The 20,325-nt window shown below is 45.7% G+C and overlaps 1 protein-coding gene across 1 annotated transcript; it reads left to right on the top strand.

The window, feature by feature from the left end:
• The first annotated feature begins 9,194 nt into the window (after positions 1 to 9,194).
• LOC115501200 (CMRF35-like molecule 5) lies at positions 9,195 to 14,920 on the top strand. Its single transcript, XM_030296155.1, has 4 exons — positions 9,195 to 9,234; positions 10,583 to 10,912; positions 12,383 to 12,506; positions 14,818 to 14,920. Exons 1-4 carry the CDS (start codon positions 9,195 to 9,197, stop codon positions 14,918 to 14,920), a joined length of 597 nt encoding a protein of 198 aa, XP_030152015.1.
• Positions 14,921 to 20,325: the final 5,405 nt, after the last annotated feature.

Consider the following 20,325-nt stretch of genomic DNA (forward strand, 5'->3'; position numbering starts at 1 on the left):
GACCTCCCCCCGCCGCCCCGACTACAGCTGAGAACTCAGGCAGAATACATGGACCTGCTATCTGAGTATTTTGCAAACTGAACCCTAGTAAGAGATTGGGGAAGGAAACTGGACCAATCCAGCTGTGTGTTTTCTGGTTATGGTTCCTTCTATAGCCTCCCGCCTGGGTGTGAACCCTGCAGCCCACATCCTGAAAGTGCACTCTCAGCAGGGATCTTAAGTGCTCCAGAAGAGGGGGAAAGGGAAGCCCTAATGGGAGATGGGGTCAGATGCCCAGAGTGTTCTTGGTGTTTGTGTTTTCTTTCCCTCCCACCAGGTCCCCAGCAAGCCACAGGACAGAAGCTGCAACTCCATCTGAAGCCGCTGGGGGCCAACAGTTGGAACTCTGAAGGAGAAGAGTCCTCCCAGCCCAGAAGAGCTAGGGTCCCAAACCTGGGGTTAGAAATACCAGTGCATCTTCTCTCTCTTTGTTCTCCTTCTGCTTGCACCTAAAAGCAAACCCAATGACAGGAAATACAAAGCAGATTGGGGAGAAAAAAGCGTCCACTCTCCAAGCTTCCCAACAAAAGGACCAGGAAGGGAAGGGGTGGAGGCTCTGAAAGCTGGGCGGGGAATTGGGGGATGGAGAAGAGGAAGCAGCTGAAAAAAGGGATCCTAGGCCTACCAGGCTCGCGCCCCAGCTGTGTGCGCTCCTGATCAGACGCTGGAGAAATACTCCACGTTGAGAACTTGGTAAAGACCTCCACTGGAGGGCGCCCAAGTGGCACATCTGAGGAGCACCTGCCAGGCTCCAGAGAGCTCCACCAGAGGACACGGAACCGCAGTCCACAGAAGCCACATCACCACTTGAGGCCCTAGCCTCACCAGCTGGACTGCCTGCCAAGAATGAAACCAAAGTCAGAGTTAAAGACCTTTCCAGCGAGGTGATTACCATTGTTTTGCAGTTCGTGGTGGTTAGTTCCGTGAAATGATGCATGCGTTAAACACATAGAACCAAACACCATCACAAAGTTGTACTGTATGTAAGCTTTGAGAAGTAGTAAAAACAACAAGAAAAACGTTTGAAACAGTGCACTTTGTGTATATGTGGTTTATTTATCCCAATTACACCTCAATGAAACTTGAGAAAAAAGGGAGGGAGGGAAAAGTTTGAGGGAAGGCCAATATTCCTGCCCACTATCCCTTCATAGTTCTCAGTTGTAGGCAGAAGCCCCAGGGTTTATTGGGACCCCACCCCAGGAGAAGGAGCGGCTATCACATGCCAACACAAACAGAGGCAAAAGGGCTGTGGGCAGGCTGTCCCAAGATGGGCCACTTTGGCAAGAAGATTATTTTGAGCTAAAGACAGTCAAGACCCTGTGGGCTCCAGAGAAACCTTTGACCCTCCCTTAATTACATACAAGAATCTCAATTGGAGGGTCTTTACAGATAAGGGTTATTACGAGGGATAAATGTTATCTGAGTAACCCAACTGCATGGCAGGGCAAACATTTGTTTACACACATTTACTGGTTTTCATCTTCTTGCGAGTTGCTTTTTTTCCCCTTTGAGTTCCCAGACCACTACCCCCTTTTCCTTAATTCAAATTGACATTTATACCCTTTATGCCTGACTGCCATGTCAGTGTGAGTTCTCCACATACATACTATTAAATTTTAATTTCTCCTGTTAATCTATCTCATATGAATTTGATTCTTAGCCCAGCTAGAAGGACCTTGAAGGACCCAGGAACTCTTTCTCCCTGAGAAGGGGATGGGACATTCTTGCTCCCCAACAGTTGGTGTAGTTGGCAGGACTAGCTGGACACCGCTCACTGAGACTCTGCCACAGCTGAGATGCCCCCAGGACATATGACATATAGCCAGCAGAAGGTAAGATTTCTTACCATGCCAGGCTCTTGGAATGGCTCTTTGCTGAGGCCAAGGAAATAGCATGATGAGAGTCCCTATCTCTCTCGATTTTGATGAGCAGGAGACAATATTCGTGGACCTAGTTCCTTGGGCTTAGTGGCTTTGTGGTTCAACCAGTTCAATTTGGCTGAGTGTCCTTTCATTACTGATCCATTTCATCCCAGAAATGTTCTTTGTTTTCCTTTGTCTATATGATTTCTGATGTTTTTCATCTGTTGCTAAGGGACATCTTGGAAGCCAGAGCTGCAAAATTGGTGGACACAAGTCGAGCACTTAAAAGCTGTCTGAGCTCTTGTCACCTGAAGAGGATTCCCATGATAGGATGAGCTGGTCATGGAATGGGGTAGACTGACACTAGGTCACTCACCAGCCTCAAGAAACCTCCATGCGAGCAGGTACACTGTAAACAACACACAGTCCCCAGCCCCATGACACACCCCTCTTAGGTGTTATTGTGGCTCCCACAGAACCAAGGCTTTGATAAAGCTGTTAGATTTATTCTTTTGTTTAGTTTTATTTCCTAAGAGTTTGGCTTTATGACCAGTGAGAGTTTTTCCTTTTGGTCTCCACCATCTGGAGGGTGGACTTACTGGGGTACACCTTGGTGGTGAAATAGACTGGGAATCCAAGTCTCTTTCACTCTGTCATGTTGTGCCAGCTCTCAGGGGTATTTGTCCTGAGAGTTTCCAGACATTGGAAACCTTTGTATCTCAACCCTCATTGCTTGTCAGTGTTGGAAAGTATGATTCCAGAAGTACTGATATGATGTCACTCATTAGTGGGTCTGTAACCGGAGGTGTCTCACATTTCTGTGGGAGACTAAAGACACCATTTCCACAATACCACCTTACCGCCTGTGCACTTGCTTTGTCAGTCCAATGTCAGGAGTAAACTTTTGGATCATGGAGGCTGCATCACCTCTGCCCTCTCTGGTCACCTCTTGTGACATGAGTTAAGTCACAAAAAGTCTTACTGGTTTGAGTTGCTAGTGATATGATACCCATCAACGGCCAGAGGATGGATCCTTTAAATATTTTTAAATAGATATATTTCATAAAGAGCTCTCAATTATCTTATTAGCATAATGGCTAGGCTTAAGGACTCCCTTTGCAAAATGGAAGAAGGTCAAATTTAAGACAAAAATAAGTTTCCACATCCAGTATAAATCCCCCTTTGTTTCTTCCTTTCTTTACGTTTCATTGAGTTTTTCACTGGCATTATAGTTGTTTTGTAGTTGTATACGTTACTCAGTGTTCATCACATAAATGGACTCTTAAACTTCTTCCCCTGTTTCAACGAATCCCCACCAACCTCCGTCCGGGGAACCATCCCTTTGTTCTCTACAGGTGTGAGCCTATTTTCTGGTTTGTCTCCCTTTTTTTGCTGTAGTTGTTCGTTTATTTTGTTTTGTCTTCTTAAACTCTGGCCACATATGCCTAGTTTAACCTCCCTTTGCCTACAAGATTTACAGAGATCACTCCGGCTTGATCCTAGGTCCAATGTATCCAGGATGCTCCTATAAATGCTAAAAGCAAGAACGTGAATTTAGCAAAAGCACCTGACACTGGCAATAAGGCTCATTTTGCTCCCACCTTCCAGGACTCTGTAACCAGGCTCTGCCAGACTAAGGAATTCTTATACAATGTGTTTGCAGGTGTATCCTAGACCTCTCACCACCACAAAAAATTCATGTCCCCTGGACAGCAGCAGAGTTTTTAAATTATAAAGACCTTACCTCTAGTTTCAGAAGCTCTTGCCAAATTTAGAGATTTACAAAGATTATTTGACTACATATGCAACCTTCCCTTCACAGAGGAAACAAAAGACCAAAATTTCTTCTAAGCCCTCCTACAAATGACCAGTTGAAGGCCAATATTTAGGGGCTTATAGAAGCCAAACTTACATTTTGTATCTAGAAAAAAGGGTTTTTGTTAAAATGCTTTATATAGACTTTACAAAGGCATTAAACTATTGGTTTCCATTTTAGTCAAAAGTCTCTCTGATGTAAAGAAGCAATTTTTGTTTAAAAGATGGGGCAATAGTTGATATTCAGGCTATAATCCAGGCCTTCAGGAATTAGGAACAATGGTTCTTATTTTGCAAACCTCTACAAAACCAGAACCACAACTCCAGAGACCAGTAGAAGCCCACTTAGCTCTATTGATCTCCAAACCTTGCCTGTTCCTCTTAAAATGTTTGTGAATATTAGAAAAGTTCAGGACATTGGAAGAAAGTATTTTTGTTCTTTTAAAAAAAAGGTGAATTTTAAATAGCAATTACCCTGAAAACCTTAGAAAAAAAATTGTTTATATTCTTTCCATGTCCCTTAAAACTAAATCTTACCACGTCTTTGAAATGTAAACACAGCCCACGATCTCCTGAGAATGAAGAACAAGAAAAAATAAAGAGGGAAAGAGGCTTTTTTAAAATACAAACTATTGGCAGAACTCACGTGCCCAAACTCCAGCCCTCTGAGGACAGGCAGAGAAGATCCAAGGATTCCCCCCTGGAGAAAAGTGAGATCCTTCCTCTGTGCTTTTGTGATATAAATTCTCTACCCCCCATCTTCACTAAGACCTAAGGGCCTTTTTACAACATGTAAACTCTAGGGGAAAGCTTTTTGTTAAAACAAATAAATAAACAAAACAATAGAGGGAAGTATTTAAAAATTGGGCCTGTCATGTCCTCTCCACAAATAGTAGTACCAACAAAATTAAGATTTTGTTTGTGTCTTGTCTGTGTATTGTGTGTGTGTGTGTGTGTGTGTCCATGTATGTTGTACATGTGAGATATTTTCCCTATCTCTGGGCAGTACTGCTAAAACTAATTTGCAAAAGAGCTCTATTGAGTTAGTTTGAAGGCAAGTACTCATAAGGACTGGGCATTCTAAAACTCAGAAAGGTAAAAACTCACCCAAACGTGTTTCAAGTTCACACAATCTGGGAACATATTCAGTAGTAAAGTGAATTTAAGGTTGCTGGTTTACTTACAAGGGGTATGGCTGAAGAGTTACCAGCTTTAAATAGAAAACTTTTATCCTGCTTGCATTTACTAAAAACCAAATAAGGTCACAGTATCACTGTTGCACTTGACCAGGAGAAAAAGAAACCTTAGAATAATTGTTAATTTTACCTAATGCCTCATGAAGTTTTGGGGGTAGTCTGAGTATAATTAAAACAAGTTAAAAACAAGTAAATTAAACTGATGTAACTACGATAAAATAATAAGCAGAGATTTATCTGGTTTTGTCTTATTATAGAGACACTAAAGATACGTTTGGGCCTGTTAATAAACAGATTTCATGCTTGTATTATGATGGTATTATGAAAAAAGCACATGTTTCTAAAAATTCCAAAATATATTCATTAATTTGCAAATATAAAGAATTCTGGGGGTGCCTGGGTGGCGCAGTCGGTTAAGCGTCCGACTTCAGCCAGGTCACGATCTCGCGGTCCGGGAGTTCGAGCCCCGCGTCAGGCTCTGGGCTGATGGCTCAGAGCCTGGAGCCTGTTTCCGATTCTGTGTCTCCCTCTCTCTCTGCCCCTCTCCCGTTCATGCTCTGTCTCTCTCTGTCCGAAAAATAAATAAACGTTGAAAAAAAAATTAAAAAAAAAAAAGAATTCTGGTGTAACAGAGTTCAAAGTTGCTTACTTCTTAGTTTTTACTGAAAATTAGGGTTTCTAGCATTAAGAATTCTAATAAATGCAATTAAGACTACTGGAAATAACAAGGGAAACTCCATATATGAAGAAAATAACACATTTGGTTTTGGTAAAAGAAAATATGAAGAATAAAAAGACATATTTGTTGAGGGAACAGAAATTAATTCTGTCCTAAAGTGAAACCATTTATTTCAAGAGGAAACATTTAAGACAAAAATTGAAGGTAAAAAAGAAAGTTCTGACAGTTTATGAAGAAAGAATATTTGGAAAGAAATGTTATGTGTGGCCAATCTGGCTAAGATTATGATAAATTCAAAGAAATAAATGAGTTTTAACATCAAAAGTGCACTGGTGCAAGTTTTTGTTCCCTCTCTATAAAAAGTACAGAGTTGGCTTGAACTAATGGTCTGCTCTCCATAAGAAATTGTAAGCAAACCTTTATCTTTTTAAATTATCTGCCTGAAACCCATGATTCTGGCGACCAAAATAGTTTCCTGTATTTATCACATCTTGGATACCTAAGAAAACCGAGTGAGTCTGAATATCCAAGGAGTTACATTTTGCTCTCACAGCTACGTAACCTTCTATATTTGCCTTGAATATCTCCTATTGCCATGTTAGTTGAAAGGATAATTAAATATTGTTTCTTAATAATTTGTTATCCTATTCAAACATTCAAACCTTTTCAAATTTCTTGACATTTGAACATTTCAGAGATTTTTGTGAGCAATTAAACTAATGAGGCTACTTGGTACATTTACTTACATGGGAAGCATTGCCAAATAAGTGATATGAAACCCTCTTAGATTATGTTTATATAGATATGTTATTAAAATACATGTTCTAAAAGTTATATGAAACTCCTACAAATCTGAGGTCCTGGTATGATATTATCTGGAAGTGTTGTGTGTCACAGATCCAGATTTCCGTGTAGGCTGCAATGACAGGAGCTCCAAGCAGATCTCGAAGAATGCACATTTTTAAGTCTTTCCTTATTTACAGACAGTTGTATGTGTATTAGATGCCTCATTACACGAGCAAATGTGACCATTTTCAAGGAGATTCAGGGGAAAACTGCGAGTACAGGTTTCTAATACCTCAAGACCCTAAATCTGAACAAAGTAAAAATTTCCAGAACGAGTGGAAAAACTGCATTCAAGCAGAACCAAAATTAATAGCATGACTCTGAACGACTGAGAAAGATAATTACACTCTTTATGACTTTTTGAAATATTGCTACTTTTCACAAAATGTTTTAATTGGGCAGATTTAAGGAAACTGTCTCTTCAGCTGACTGACTACAACATTTTGATAAAATATACCTTGTGAACAAATTCGAGTATTTATCTTTTCTCCTTACCTGAACCTTCGAGAATCAGAAACTCTCAGGGAATATTTTCTTTTTTTCTGGAAACTGTTTATTTGCTTCAGTTCAATAAGATCTATTCTACCTATGACAGGACACAATGGGAAACACTGCGTATATTACCACGCTGGGACTGGAAGGTCATATTTGGGAATGACGTGCTCAGATGTGACCCGACAGCCTTAAAGAACTCAGGATGATTTCATGGAGCCAATAAAGCCCCTTGGAAATACCAGACTGATAGCTTGCTTACAGAGTTCCCAGCAGCCTTACCAGGTGAGTAAAGAAGGTCACTTCCTCGCAGGTGCAGGAACCTCGGGATGTTTGGGGGGCCTGGAGAAGAGAGGAATTCACCCAAATCTATACGTATTACAGGCAAAGTCTGAAGGCAAGTAATTGGTTTGGCTCCTGGCCTCAAGAGGCTGTTAAACTTCATCTGGAGACTTTTTATGAAAACTTCTAGCAAAGCAGTTGAAAGAGTCAACTGCAATTCTTGTTGTACTTATGGAAATAGTCAGGCCAAGTTTTATGGGAAATGACTTATTTTGCAAACAAATTAGTGTTAATTTCATTATCTTTGGTCAAAGAAGTGATTATAGAGAGAAAATATGTTTCAATAACACATCTTTGTACATTTTAGATTTTATTACTATTCATTATATACTGGATTAGGTCCTGATTTCTTCTAGTGTCTTCCACCACCAGCTACAACGTTCCAAATCGACATTCTGAGGTTTCTCCCACCTTTCTGACTTGGAATCCTTTGAGAACTAAAACTGCCCTTCCCCTGAAGTTCTGCTAAATGTAAACCACTTACCTAAACCTAGAGAAATCCACAAGAACTCATAACCTACGCAATCTTTGTGCCTATCGCTCAGCAGGCCAAGCAGAGATCACCAGAGACATTTGAACTACAAACCCAGGGGACCTGTCTGACTGCACAGCCTGCCCTCACTCTATCTGAGATGCTTCGAGTCCAACATCTAGAAGTCTGCTCCACTGGCCGCCCTCACAACTCGGAAACTGGCTGAACGTTTGATCCAGTCATGAACCACTGGGTTCCTCTTGTTTCCATAGAAAAGCCTCTTGTTTCTTACCTGATTACTTGGACCACAGGCCTAACGTTGTGAATCCACCCGCATCACTGCCTTCTGAAATGAGTTTGCCTAAACTGACCTATCATCCGGATGAATAGACCTGTTCAGTTGGAAGAAACACGTACCAGCTGAACTGTTAATGTGTGCAACTGCAGAGAAGCTTACATTTAAATTTGATCTGAGTAACCCATCTCTCTGGCAGGACTGACATTTGTGCACCAAACATTTACTGGTTCCTTCCCTTTGAAATCTCAGTCCCCTACCCCCTTCTGCTTAATTCGGGATGACATTTGTATCTCTTTTGCCTGACTGCCATGTCTGTGTGGACTCCTTGCACGTATGTTATTAGATTTGATATTCTCTTGTTAATCTGTCTCATGTCAATTTGAGTCTTAGTCCAGCCAGAAGGACCTTGAGGGGGACAGGGATTCTTGCTCCCCTTCCCTCCTGGGGCTCGCCCGCCACGCCCTCTCCTACTCCTCTGGCAAAGCCCCGGACTGCTCCACCTCCAAGCCCCCCACCCCTGCCAGGCCTTCTGAGGGTGCAGGTGGCAGGTGGCAGGTGGCAGGGAGAAGACCCCATGGTCTTTGTCTACAGAAGACTAGAGTGATGGAGGCAGGTGGAGAGGGAGCCTTGGGCCCAGGGACCAGGTGTTGGGACAGATTGACTTTAGGGATGAAGATGACAAGAAATGGCATTTGGAGCACATCTGAGCTGCTAACAGGGTGGACAGTTCTACAAGGCTCCAACAGCCATTAAAGTGGAGAACTGGGCTGGAAGATGGGGGGGGGGCAGGAAGTAGGTGCGCACAGACTGGAGGTGGTGCTAGAGTGGGGGGTGGGGGGAAAAAGCAGGGACCCTCCCCGGAAAGCAGATCATCAGAGTCAGACTCTAGGGGATGCTGAGTTGAGGGGCCAGAGCAAGGAGTGGGGCCACCTTATCACGTCAACCATAAGCTCCGAACCATTGCCGCTGCTTTACACCAAATTAATGAAATTAGGAAGTAACTGAAGAAAAAATTGAGGGGAAGTAGATGAGAGAAACTATAAAAGAATAATTTAGAAGAAAGAGAAGGTAGGTTGCCTCTATTCTCAGTTCAGTCCCTGGAGGGCAGCTGGCATTTACTGAGCACCAGGGAGACAAGCCAAGCAGGCAGGACATGTGGCTGCTCCCGGTTCTGTTCCTTCTCGTCGTCCAAGGTGAGTGAGGTGGGGATTTCAGGACGGCACACCTGCAGAGCTGGGGCAGGACATGGACGGGTCTGTCCTGGGGGAAATGGCGGGGACTTCATTCAGCCAGATGCTTATTTATTTATTTATTTATTTAAAAACATTTGTTTTAAGTACTGTTACCTGATAAGTACTAAGTTAGGTGTTGGACAAGGAAATAGAATAAATAATACAAACAGTGTCTGTGTCTAGGACAGTTTGTCAACCCTGGCAGAGAGAAGGATAGACAGATGATGGATGGATGGATGGTGGATGCATGGATAAATAGATAGAGGGCATGGAGAGGCATACACGCACACATATATACACTCACACATAAATGCATGAATTCCTGAGGAAGTTTTAAAGAGCACAGATACTCAGTCTCCAGCTAAGACCCATTCAGCCAAGGTGGGGTTCAGACATCTGGATCATTTAAAAGCCTAAACAACTGGTCTTAACTTGTAGCTTGAGCCGGGAACCTCTCTTCTGAAGAGCTCAGACAACAGGGAGGAAGGCAGGCAGCAAAACCAGGGTGACAGGCTCTCTGGAGAGTTGCTCGTCCCCACACATCAGCCTGCCTGGGTCTCTGCTCTGGATGATCCAAAGACCAGATGCAATCCAATGTCTTAGACAAAACACCCGAGATGGGGGCAAAGTGCCCTGGAGGCACCAGAGTGACCAAGTTGTTGCAGAACCGGGGAAACCAGAGAAGAGACACTGTTGGAGCTGAGCCTTGAGGGATGAATTAAGGGTTTTTTTCCCTCAAACAGAGAATAAAGCACATTCCTGGTAGAGGGAATAACTTGTACAAAGGTATGGAAACACAGAAGAGCACGATGTGTAGGTAAAAATACAAGCAATCATGTGTCTGAGTGAGTGAGTGTGTTTGGTGTGTGTGTGTGTGTGTGTGTGTGTGTGTGTTTAGTTCATGTAAGTTTGGAGGCTGAGGGTATGTAGGTGTGTGGGGGTTAGATTGTCAGGGGCTGGGATGAGGACGGGACCATGCTGTCTCACCAGTCTGGGATTCAGAAATACACCTGTGGCTGCAGTGTGCCCTCTGTGCTGCCGGGAAAAGGTGCTGCTTGAGGGCAGGCAGGGGAGGGTGGTCAGTAGGATGAAGTGAGCAGAGGCCCCTGTATTGGGCAGTTAGGAGACCCAAGGAGGGTTCACAAGAGGGGTGACAGCAAAAGAAATCCTGCGGGGGATGAAGGGACAGGTGGAATGTGGTGATTATACAGAGGGCAGAGGCTCCTGGTTGGTCTCAGTGCAGGGTCAGAAGACCGAGTGGCACCTGGGTCAGCCCTGGGCTCAAGGATGTTGGGTTTCTGTTTTCTAGGCCACTTCTCCACCTGCCAGGAGAGTATGGTGAGAGGCACAGCAATTGGTACATTGACCATGTCCTGTGAGTATAGCCCAGGATGGGAATTCTACAAGAAATGGTTGTGTCGCGGAAAGAACTGGAGTTCCTGCAAAATCCTTGTTAAAACCACTGGGTCAGAGCAACTGGTGAAGAAGGGCCGAGTGTCCATCCAGGACAATCACAGCCGACACATGTTCACCGTGACCTTGGAGGATCTCTGGTATGACGACGAAGACACCTACTGGTGTGGGATTGAGCAGACCGGCACTGACATAGGATTCAAATTTTCCGTGATTGTCGACCCAGGTAGGCACTACCCTCCTGTGTTCTGGGCCCCTGGGACCCACCCCCAGAGGAGTCAGGACTGTTTCTCTGTCTTCCCCCGATGGATGGAGAGGAGTCTGGAATCTGGCCTGAGGCCATACGTGTGCATGTGCTTGTGTGAGTGGGTATGTGCATGTGAGAGCATGGGTGGGGGCACTAAGATTCTGGAAAGGACTGGAATAAAGAGTGAGCCCCCACAATGCCGCATGAGTCCATCTGGTCTCCCCAGAGGGTTAGAAAGGACACACTTGGCCAGGACAGGCTTGTCCAGGGGAGGCAGCTCCTTTTTTCCCGGTCACATTCACCCTCAGCACATCCCAGCCTGTGTGGGGTGATGTCAGGCCTGCATGGAGGAGTGGGGTGCCATAAGGACATGATGGTGATGGTCTCAGCTATAGGTCAAGACACCCTCTCCCTGCCTCCTCCTTCTTCTTCCTCCCCTCCACCCCCTGGCAACATCAGCACAAAGGAGCAGGTGAGGGACTATGAACCCATTTTTAGGAGAAGGAAAGACAGACTCCACTGTGGCGCAGGCACCTTCCCTTCTGGCTGCCTCTATCCTTGGAGGGGACCCTGGGCTCCCCTGAAGCTGCCCAGAAGCACTAAGTCCTCCTAAGAGAAGAGCCTGGAAAGAGAGTCAGGCTATAGCCCCCACCCAACAGCTCCATGTCTGGACCCCTGCGTCTTGTCTCCAACACACAGACACTAGGTAGGTAATGCACCTGCTACTCAACACTCCATTTCTAGAGCAGAGAAAAGTCTCTTCAAACTTAGAATATGCAAATGTGTGCAAATGTGTGCAGTGGGAAGGATGCTGGTCTTAGAATGTTCTAGAAATTAACTGAAAAGGACATCAAATGTGGTAGATGTGTGCAAGAGTAGAGGAGGAGTTGGTGCAAGAGAATTGGAGTCTGGACCCTTAACCCAGACGACCTTCCCTTGGCAGACCTGAAGAAGTAAGAAAGCAAGCCCCAGGTAGGCAGAAAGGGCCCCAAGGGGAAGCAGAAGCTGCGGGCACTTGGCAGCCCCAGAATACAGGGAACCCTGGACTTGCCAGCTCATGGGTCACATCGCTTCAGGGCAGGTGGCACAGAGCCTGCTTCAGGCAAGCCTGAACACAGAAACGAGCTGGCCTGGCTGATTTAAGGCCTCAGGGATTGGGAACATGGTTCTGACATACTGAGCTGTGTCTAATAGGACACCGAGATGAAACTGAATGTGAATTCCTACATAACCAGTAACCCTAAATCCCTCACAAGGTAGTAAACTGGTATTTATCCGCAAATAAGAAATCGTATGTTTTGAATAAGAAAGCAAAAAGATGCAAGAGAAAACCAACGTGGGTGAGCAGTGGCACTAAGACAGAAAGGTTCTGCACCCCTGGGGGTGGGGTGTGGAGACCATGGGAGCCACCTGTGACACTCACAACCATGCTCTGCTCTGTGTGTTTAGCCCCTGATCCAACAGACTCTCCCAAGCCTGTAGCAAGAACACCAGCCGGTCGAGCTTCCTCTCCTCCTTTTACCCAGGGCATCAACAGCAGCCAGCCTATTGTTCTGATCAACCCCCACAGCAGGTGAGCACAGCTGAACCCACAGACTTTCCCACTGCTGCCCTGGGACAGCTCTCCCCTGGGGCACTCTGACAGGGGCCCCCATTGGCCCTTCTGATGTTTCCTCTGCTGGGGAGAAACAGGTCTGCACTGGGCCCCCTCTTTGTACCTCTGAGTCCTTAAAGAGCTCCCCCTCCCCACAAGAAACCTAAGCTAAGTTGTTCAGCTGGGCTGTAGGAGAGAAGCTTCTGGTCTCCTTCTGACCTGCCTCCCAACCCCCAAGCAGCCAAAACAGGTGCAGATGTTTTCAGCCTCAAGTTGCCAGAAGGGAAGGGCTCTGGATTAGCTCCCTGTGGCTTCTGGAGCAAATCACCACCACCCTGGTGGCTGAAGGCAAAACGATGTTATGATCTTAAAGTTCTAGAGATCAAGGTCTGGGATGAGTCTCACTGGGCTAAAACTCAAGGTGCTGGCAGGGCTGGCTCCTCCTGGAGGCTCTGAGGGAGAAGGGCTTCCTTGTCTTTTCCAGCTTCTGGAGGCTGCTGCACCCCTGGCTCGTGGTCTCTTCCATCAACCAGCAGGGGTGGTTGAGTCTTTCTCACCCTCATTACTCTGACACTGGCTCTCCTGTGTGCTTTCACTTATAAAGACACTGGCGATTCCATAGGGTTCATCCAGATGTCTCAGGATCACCTCCCCATCTCAGGGTCAGCTGGTTGGCAATCTTAAATCCATCTGCATCATTAATTCTCTTGCGCCAAGGAATCTAATACATTCAAAGGTCTGAAGATTAGGACATCTTTGAGGGGGAGTCATTCTGCCCACTGTCAAGGGCAGGTCCTTTTTCCATGGATCCAGCCCTCCCCTCCCAAGTGCTTGGGAAATGCTGGGAAGGAGTGGGAAGCTGGCATTCCTGCTATCTCACATTCCCAACACGGTAGAGAGGTTGGGCCATCAACCTAAAGCCCAACCCCCTCAACAGGCATCCAAAGAACAATTAACTCCTTCATCAAAGGGCATACACCCTGCCCTGCTTCACCCCATCCCAGGCCATGGTGATGGTGCATTTCCTGCCACAAGTGCCCTCCACTGCCTCCCCTCGAGCTCCAGTCTGTCTTCCTTCCCTTCTGAAGGTCCCTATTCCTTGGAGCCTGGCCCGCTGGATAGTGTGTTCACTCATGTACAAATGAGGCCAGGCACTTGGCTTATGCATCACAACCAGCTTCTGTCCTACTCATGACTATTTGGAGACTAGTTGTTCTGTTGAGTGGGAGGGGAGGATGCAGAACTTTTAGGGGACTGAAGGGCAGAAAAGGAAGCCTGTGGGAGGGCAGAAGGGCAGCAGCCTCACAGGGAGTGGAACGTGGGAAAAGAGCACAGTGGGTTCAAAGATAATTTTGGGAAATGCAAGGCAGCATGTCCTCTCCCTCAAGAAAAGTCGTTTGTGAAATGGACATGACAAATCCTGCTCGAGGCAGGTAAAAGGAAAGAACAGAATGGCCTCCAGGGGGGTCCTGGCACTGCTTGTTGGGGAGAGGATGAGGCAGAAGGTGAGGACATCAGACTCTTGGATACTGATGGGGACTGCCAGGGGGACATATGTGAGCAGGGGCCCAACTGTCCAATAGACCACGTGCCCACTGTCCCAGGGTGCATGAGATAGTGCGCCTTCTATGTGCTACCAGGTGGGGGTCACAGCTGGAAGAGACTCCTCCCAGGAGAAGCTGAAAGGTAAGCATCCAGATTGAAAGGGGAGTGGAAATTTTCCTCTATTGTATTAGGTAATATTATATCCTAGCTTGAAAGATGGACAGAATTTGGGATCTGCACTTCAGATTTTGTCTCCATCTCTCTCTGCTCCTCCCCTGCTCAGGCTCTCTCTCTCTCAAATATAAAAATGAAAGAAAGAAAGAAAGAAAGAAAGAAAGAAAGAAAGAAAGAAAGAAAGAAAGAAAGAAAGGAAAATGGGCAGAATTTACATAAGGTGGGACAGACGTAGAACCAAAAGAGTCAGGCAAGGGGAAATCCTTGATCCTGGGTGGCCTGCTGGTGACGTGGAGAGGATGTGGGGGGATGCAGCAACAAAAGGTGCCCCTGCTTGGAGACCTGCTATTACTGTGCTGTGGGGAGTCAGGGGGGCTCCAGCAGGAGAATAAGTCAGCCTGAGCAGGAAAACCACAGCCCCTGTGTCACCAACTCTCCCGCATCCTCTGACCTCTGATCAGGGAATGGGCAGTGACTGCAGTTCCAAGGGAGATGAGGGTCCCTGTTAGGTGAGGACTCCCCTCATCCTGATCTTAGTATTAAACTCTGGCTCCCTGACTGCTCTGCACAGGTCAGGGGCCCTGGCCATCAATGGAGCAGCAGAGAATCTTCCTGTGTGGATCCTCCTGGCACCTCCTCTCCTTGCAACCCTGGAGTGGCTCTGCCAAGGATAAATGACTATTACATCGTTCAAGACTCTGGCCAATGATGGGTTTTCAAGTTCCATACCAACCAGTAAGTAGAAAACCTCAACTAAACCAAAAAGTTTCAGAATGTGTCCACATGGACAAAGATCCCTGATGGGCCAGCTGTACAGAGGTCCACCGATTCCACCTTCTGCTGCATCAGTGCCTCCTGGGAAAGAATCGTCTGAGCACAAAAGATTGAAGGCAAGGTTGGACCATCACCTGACCCACATCCTATCTGTTTGCACCATACATTTCCTATTAAAATCTATTTCCTATTAAATACATTTACATCCTATAAAATACATTTCCTATTAAAATCTTTCCTGCACTCTTTGGAGCTTTTTTTTTGGAGAGGACACTGTTTCAATGTTTTATATGTAAGAGTATGAGCCATCCATTCTAGAGGTTGTGAAGTGACTCTAAGTCCAATTGTAGATTTAGATTGTTTCCAGCAACAGGGAGGTGGGAGAGTAGAAGGGAGAGGCCTGGATAAGCCTTTTTATCCCCTCAGAGAGGTCCTGACAAGGGTTCCCTCTATGTAGATGCAAAATTTCACTGATGGTCAAGAGAGTTAAAGGAAAGTATAGGGATCTACGTCTGCAATTATTTTCTGTATTTAAAAAAATGTATCATGGTATATGTATACCTCAAATATTATAATCTTCTCATGCTAAGTGCACAGTCTAATCACCTTTGTTAAGCCTGGAATACCTGGGTTACTTTCATCTCAAACAAGATCTTAATACAGGTATACAGATATATCATTATAAATTTGACAAAGCTCATTGAAGGTACTCTTTTTTCCTCTGTGAAGTATAAGTGTTTTGTGGGAGGGGCTTTGAAACAATGCAAATATCCACCTATCCCTGTATCTACGTCAGTAGCCTCCAAACACAGTGGACTTACCCAGTGGTCACAAGAAACAATTCATTTCTGCCCCTCCATTTGTACCTTGACCCCACTGGTCCTTAGGTGCAGGGGCTCCAAGGACCATTTGGACTTTTCCATCTAGATGGGACAGTCTAAGAGGCTCAGATCTCCCCGTAACAGCTGTGATACTGTCCATGTTCCAGGCAGTTCAGACCAACAATCATCCATTCCTGGGTTTGGCCTGGCCTTTGGCCTTTCCACCATCCCTCCTTCCTACCCACCCCCTCCCTCAGGTGAGCAACTGCAAGCCCAGAATACTGGGTTCTTCATGTTCAACATCTTCTTACTCACTCATCAAAAAATAACAAATAAGCAATTTTCTTTTTTAATTTTCAAGAGAATACATGTTTCCTCTCAATAAAGATTTGGGGGTTTGGGGGGATCTCCTCCACTTACATTCTTCCTGGGCTCTGTCTATTCTTTTTTTGCGTCCATATTTTATTTCGAACCATTTTGTTAGAACTATAAGCCCATGTTGCCCCCAAATTCATATGTTGAAGCCCTAATCAGGGAAAATACCAAGGACTCATTAGTTAAGAAGTCTTTCCAAGTGTCTAGAATAATGGTGGAGGAGATTTTGGGGGGTCCTTTCCTACATTTCAATAGATCAGAGAGTGCTAAGATGAAAAGCTTAGACTAGCATGGTGTCTGTGCCCTATTTGTTATGCTGGATCTTTGTATGGTGGTCTCATTTGGAATAGGAACCAACATAGAGTGGGCACACCAAAACAGAAGTAACCTTGTACATCCTGGGGGTTGAGGGTAGAAACTATGCCAGGCTTGTGATCAAAGGCTTTGTTTCCAGTTTTGGCACAGGTGTCATTGGCTCTGTGGCACTGGGCAAGTGTCTTCAGTCTGGCTTGAGTTTCCTCATGTGTAAAGTGAAGTGATTAATGTCCCCTATACTGCCTAGAGCCCAGTTTGTCTAGACTCGGGAGCTGCTCAGAGGAGATGTGACTGTGCCTGCCTCAGACACAGTGGCTGTCAATGAAAGTTTCATGTTACTTATAGAGACAATGATCAATGGCAGGGAGCATTGGATACTCATGGAATTGCTCAGTAATACCTGCTTTATCATCAGAGTGGGAGGTGACTCCCAGGGAACTGACTAGGACCCTGTCCCTTGTGTGTGTAAGGAGAAGGATATCAGTCTGTGTGTTCTAGGCTCCCTGCTTCTGAGGGGTCAAAAGAAGTTATAGACACCATGGTGGGGGGACTCTGAGCATGTCATTTCCATCTTAGGAGAAATGAAAGATGAACACTAATTTCTGGTGCCACAAACAGTACCTCCTTGCCTATAAGAGACTTGTGGAAGCCACCACATTGGTGACAGAGTGGAGGAGAGGCCCTGTGTCCCTCATAGACCATCTGGAGACCCTCATTTTCACGGTCACCATGAGGGAACCTCCGTACAGATGATGCACAGCTCACTGGTGCGAGACTGAGATGGACTGGGCGATGGAAGGTCTAGGTGGGCTCCATCCTGATCCTGTGATCCAGGTGGTGGTGTCTGTCTCCTCAAGAGATACCCTCTCACTCAGGCTCTGGGGCTCTACCCAGAAGCCCTCAGGGAAAAACAGCAAGTCCGGCTATGCATCCAGGTGACTAGAGAGTCTGTGGGGGTGTATTTACTTGTCTACATGTGTCTCTTTGTTGAATTGGGTCTCAGATAACACACAGAGCTGAGGCCAGAGGGGTCCTGGCAGGAACAAGAGGGAGGCAGCTGAGTCTTGGGATCTGTGACACGGAGGCCCCTTCCACAAACTCAGGGTCCCCAAAGGGCTGCTATGGCTTGCCAGCACCACTGTTGTCTCTGGTGGGCATGAGGACAGCCTGAGAAGCCAAGTGGCCCCCTTGGCCACACAGCCCTGGCCCTTCTTTTTCCTGAGGCCTCTAACATAGTAGAAAATGCCTTCCCATGGGGCCCCGATTCCTTGGAAAACATATTTCATCTCAAGTTTGTGAGCCACCTGCAACCATCATGGACTTTCTTCTGTGTCCCATGGATGTTAGGGCTCCAGCCAAAAAGGGGTTTCAAAATTCTAGACCCCATCACGATCGAAAGCAGAACTAAGCCTTGAGTATGTGCCAACCATGAAGGAAGACCTGAACCCACAAGTGAACAGAAGACTCTGGGGTCGCAGCCCTGCTGTATTTTTGTCACTTGTGGGGTAGGGGCTCTGGCACCGGCTTCCTGCCTCACCTTCAGGAGGTGCATCTTGCCAGGTGGCACACGTGATTTCAATTTGTTCCATTACCAATGGGGTCCACTTGGTCACTTGCTGAAGGTTGTGGCCGGAAGACTTCTTCATTACAAAGTTGCCCTGTTACTTATAATTAGTAAGTATTGCATACAAGTTCTTTGAAACAATGTAAATCACCAGTTCCGCATCAAATTTCAATTTAGTCCTTTATATGCTTATACCAATATACGCTAAAATGGCTTTTATTTTGCTCCGAGGGTTTACACTCCATTACTACCATTATGTGTTTTGATGTTCAAATTGTCCCAGATTTGGCCACTGGGAGCCCCTTTGAGCAGCTTCCTGTCCTTTTGATGTGTCTCTCTGGCCCTTGACCTCTTCCTCTTTTGCGACACAAGATGTCCAAGGCTCAACTTGTCAGTTCTGTGTCCCAGCCCTGGAATCAGCCACTTCTCAAAGAACTCTACTTCCTTTTAGTGGAGAATGATTTTCTTTTTTTTTTTTTTTAATTTTTTTTTCAACGTTTATTTATTTTTGGGACAGAGAGAGACAGAGCATGAACGGGGGAGGGGCAGAGAGAGAGGGAGACACAGCATCGGAAACAGGCTCCAGGCTCTGAGCCATCAGCCCAGAGCCCGACGCGGGGCTCGAACTCACGGACCGCGAGATCGTGACCTGGCTGAAGTCGGACGCTTAACCGACTGCGCCACCCAGGCGCCCCGAGAATGATTTTCAAGAAGCCAAAGGCCCAGGAGCTGGGTGCTCTCTAGTTATTAGGGTGTCCCTTTTCCTAGGTCCTCTGCAGATACACCTACATATACAGGTAACTGATGGAAACATACTCCCTGTTGAATTCACATCTATGGGCTTTCAGGGACAGCCTGAAACTATCAGTTCCCTGCAATGCTCCCAATTCCCAGTCAGAAGCACAGGGCTCATTCTAGTTTTCTGGTTTTCTCTATTTGTGACTCTCCTCTCGCACTGTGAGAAACTTGACTTCTGGAAGTTTTCCTATATTTACTTATGGGTCAATAATGCCACTTGTAACCAATCTCGCCTGGAAGAGACAGGCTTTGCCTCAACACCCATGCACAGCCCTACACCACCCTACCTCCAGCCCCACCCTATGAGGGCTTTGATATCCTACACACAAATTCCTTCCATGTGGATACCCTTCTCACACTCTTAGGTTCTGTCACCCCAGAATGAGCTGACCCTCAGTGGGGAGGGCTTCCTCACCCTGCTGAGGCCCTGACACTCATGCCAAGCTGCCCCTCACTTGGACACCCTCTGCACTTTGCTTGAACTCTAAGCCTCCACATTACCATCTTATATCTTTTATAAGTTTCTCTATTTTTGTGACAGAGTGATCAGGGGAGGGGAAGAGAGAGAGGGAGAGAGAGAATCCCAAGTAGGATCTGAGCTGATAGTGGGACTTGAGCTCACGAAACATGAGATCATGACACGAGCCAAAATCGAGTCAGACGCTTAACCAGCTGAGCCAGCCAGGCACCCCTACCATTTTATTTTTAATGACACACTTAAACTATCTATGGATTTTATGCCTTAAAAGATGAAGACGTTTGCATCTCACCCCTTACCACCCTCCTCTACCCAGTGCTGATACTGTCAGCATAGTATTCTTGGAATATATGATATTTACCACTCTGTCCTGTAATAGTCCCCACCATTGCTTACGGTTCTTTGTATATTTTAAAATATATTCATTGCTAACCATAGCTTCTCTTTTTTCACTATTTAACTTATCTCTTTGTTGGCGATACTTCATCATGATGTAGATTTTCTGCTTTTAAAGGTCTCAGGGTGCTATATTTCATGCATGAGATTGTTGCTAGAATATTCCCAGACTATTGTGCCATTTGCTCAGAACATATAGATTCTCCTCCCTGTCTTCTGGGATGCAGTGTTGTTATGAGGCTAGCCTATTTCTGTCACAGACAACACGATCCTTCTGGTATGACCTTCTGATTTGATCATCGTTTCTGATACCAGCCCATATGATTCTGTTTTATCCACATGGTTTGGTAATTTCATACTGTTCTAGGTGTGGATCATCTGTGTCAGTTCCTTTCCTGGGTCACCAGGTGGGCTTTCAGTAACAGTCTGAAAGATCCTTTTGTTCCTGGATAGTTTTTAATTCGATTCAATTATGTTTCCTTTGCCTTCTCTTTTCTCCCCCAAAGGAATAGCCAACGTACATTTGTGGCATCACCTCTCTGTCTTCTATACCAATGT

This window comes from Lynx canadensis, chromosome E1 (genome assembly GCF_007474595.2).
Source record: "Lynx canadensis isolate LIC74 chromosome E1, mLynCan4.pri.v2, whole genome shotgun sequence".
Classification (NCBI taxonomy): domain Eukaryota; kingdom Metazoa; phylum Chordata; class Mammalia; order Carnivora; family Felidae; genus Lynx; species Lynx canadensis.

Excerpts from the sequence above, each read along its gene's own strand:
- LOC115501200 (XM_030296155.1), top strand. The coding sequence starts at position 9,195 with ATGTGGCTGCTCCCGGTTCTGTTCCTTCTCGTCGTCCAAG. Across the intron at positions 9,235-10,582 it reads GTTCCTTCTCGTCGTCCAAG|GCCACTTCTCCACCTGCCAG; the intron begins GTGAGTGAGGTG and ends TCTGTTTTCTAG. Across the intron at positions 10,913-12,382 it reads TTCCGTGATTGTCGACCCAG|CCCCTGATCCAACAGACTCT; the intron begins GTAGGCACTACC and ends CTGTGTGTTTAG.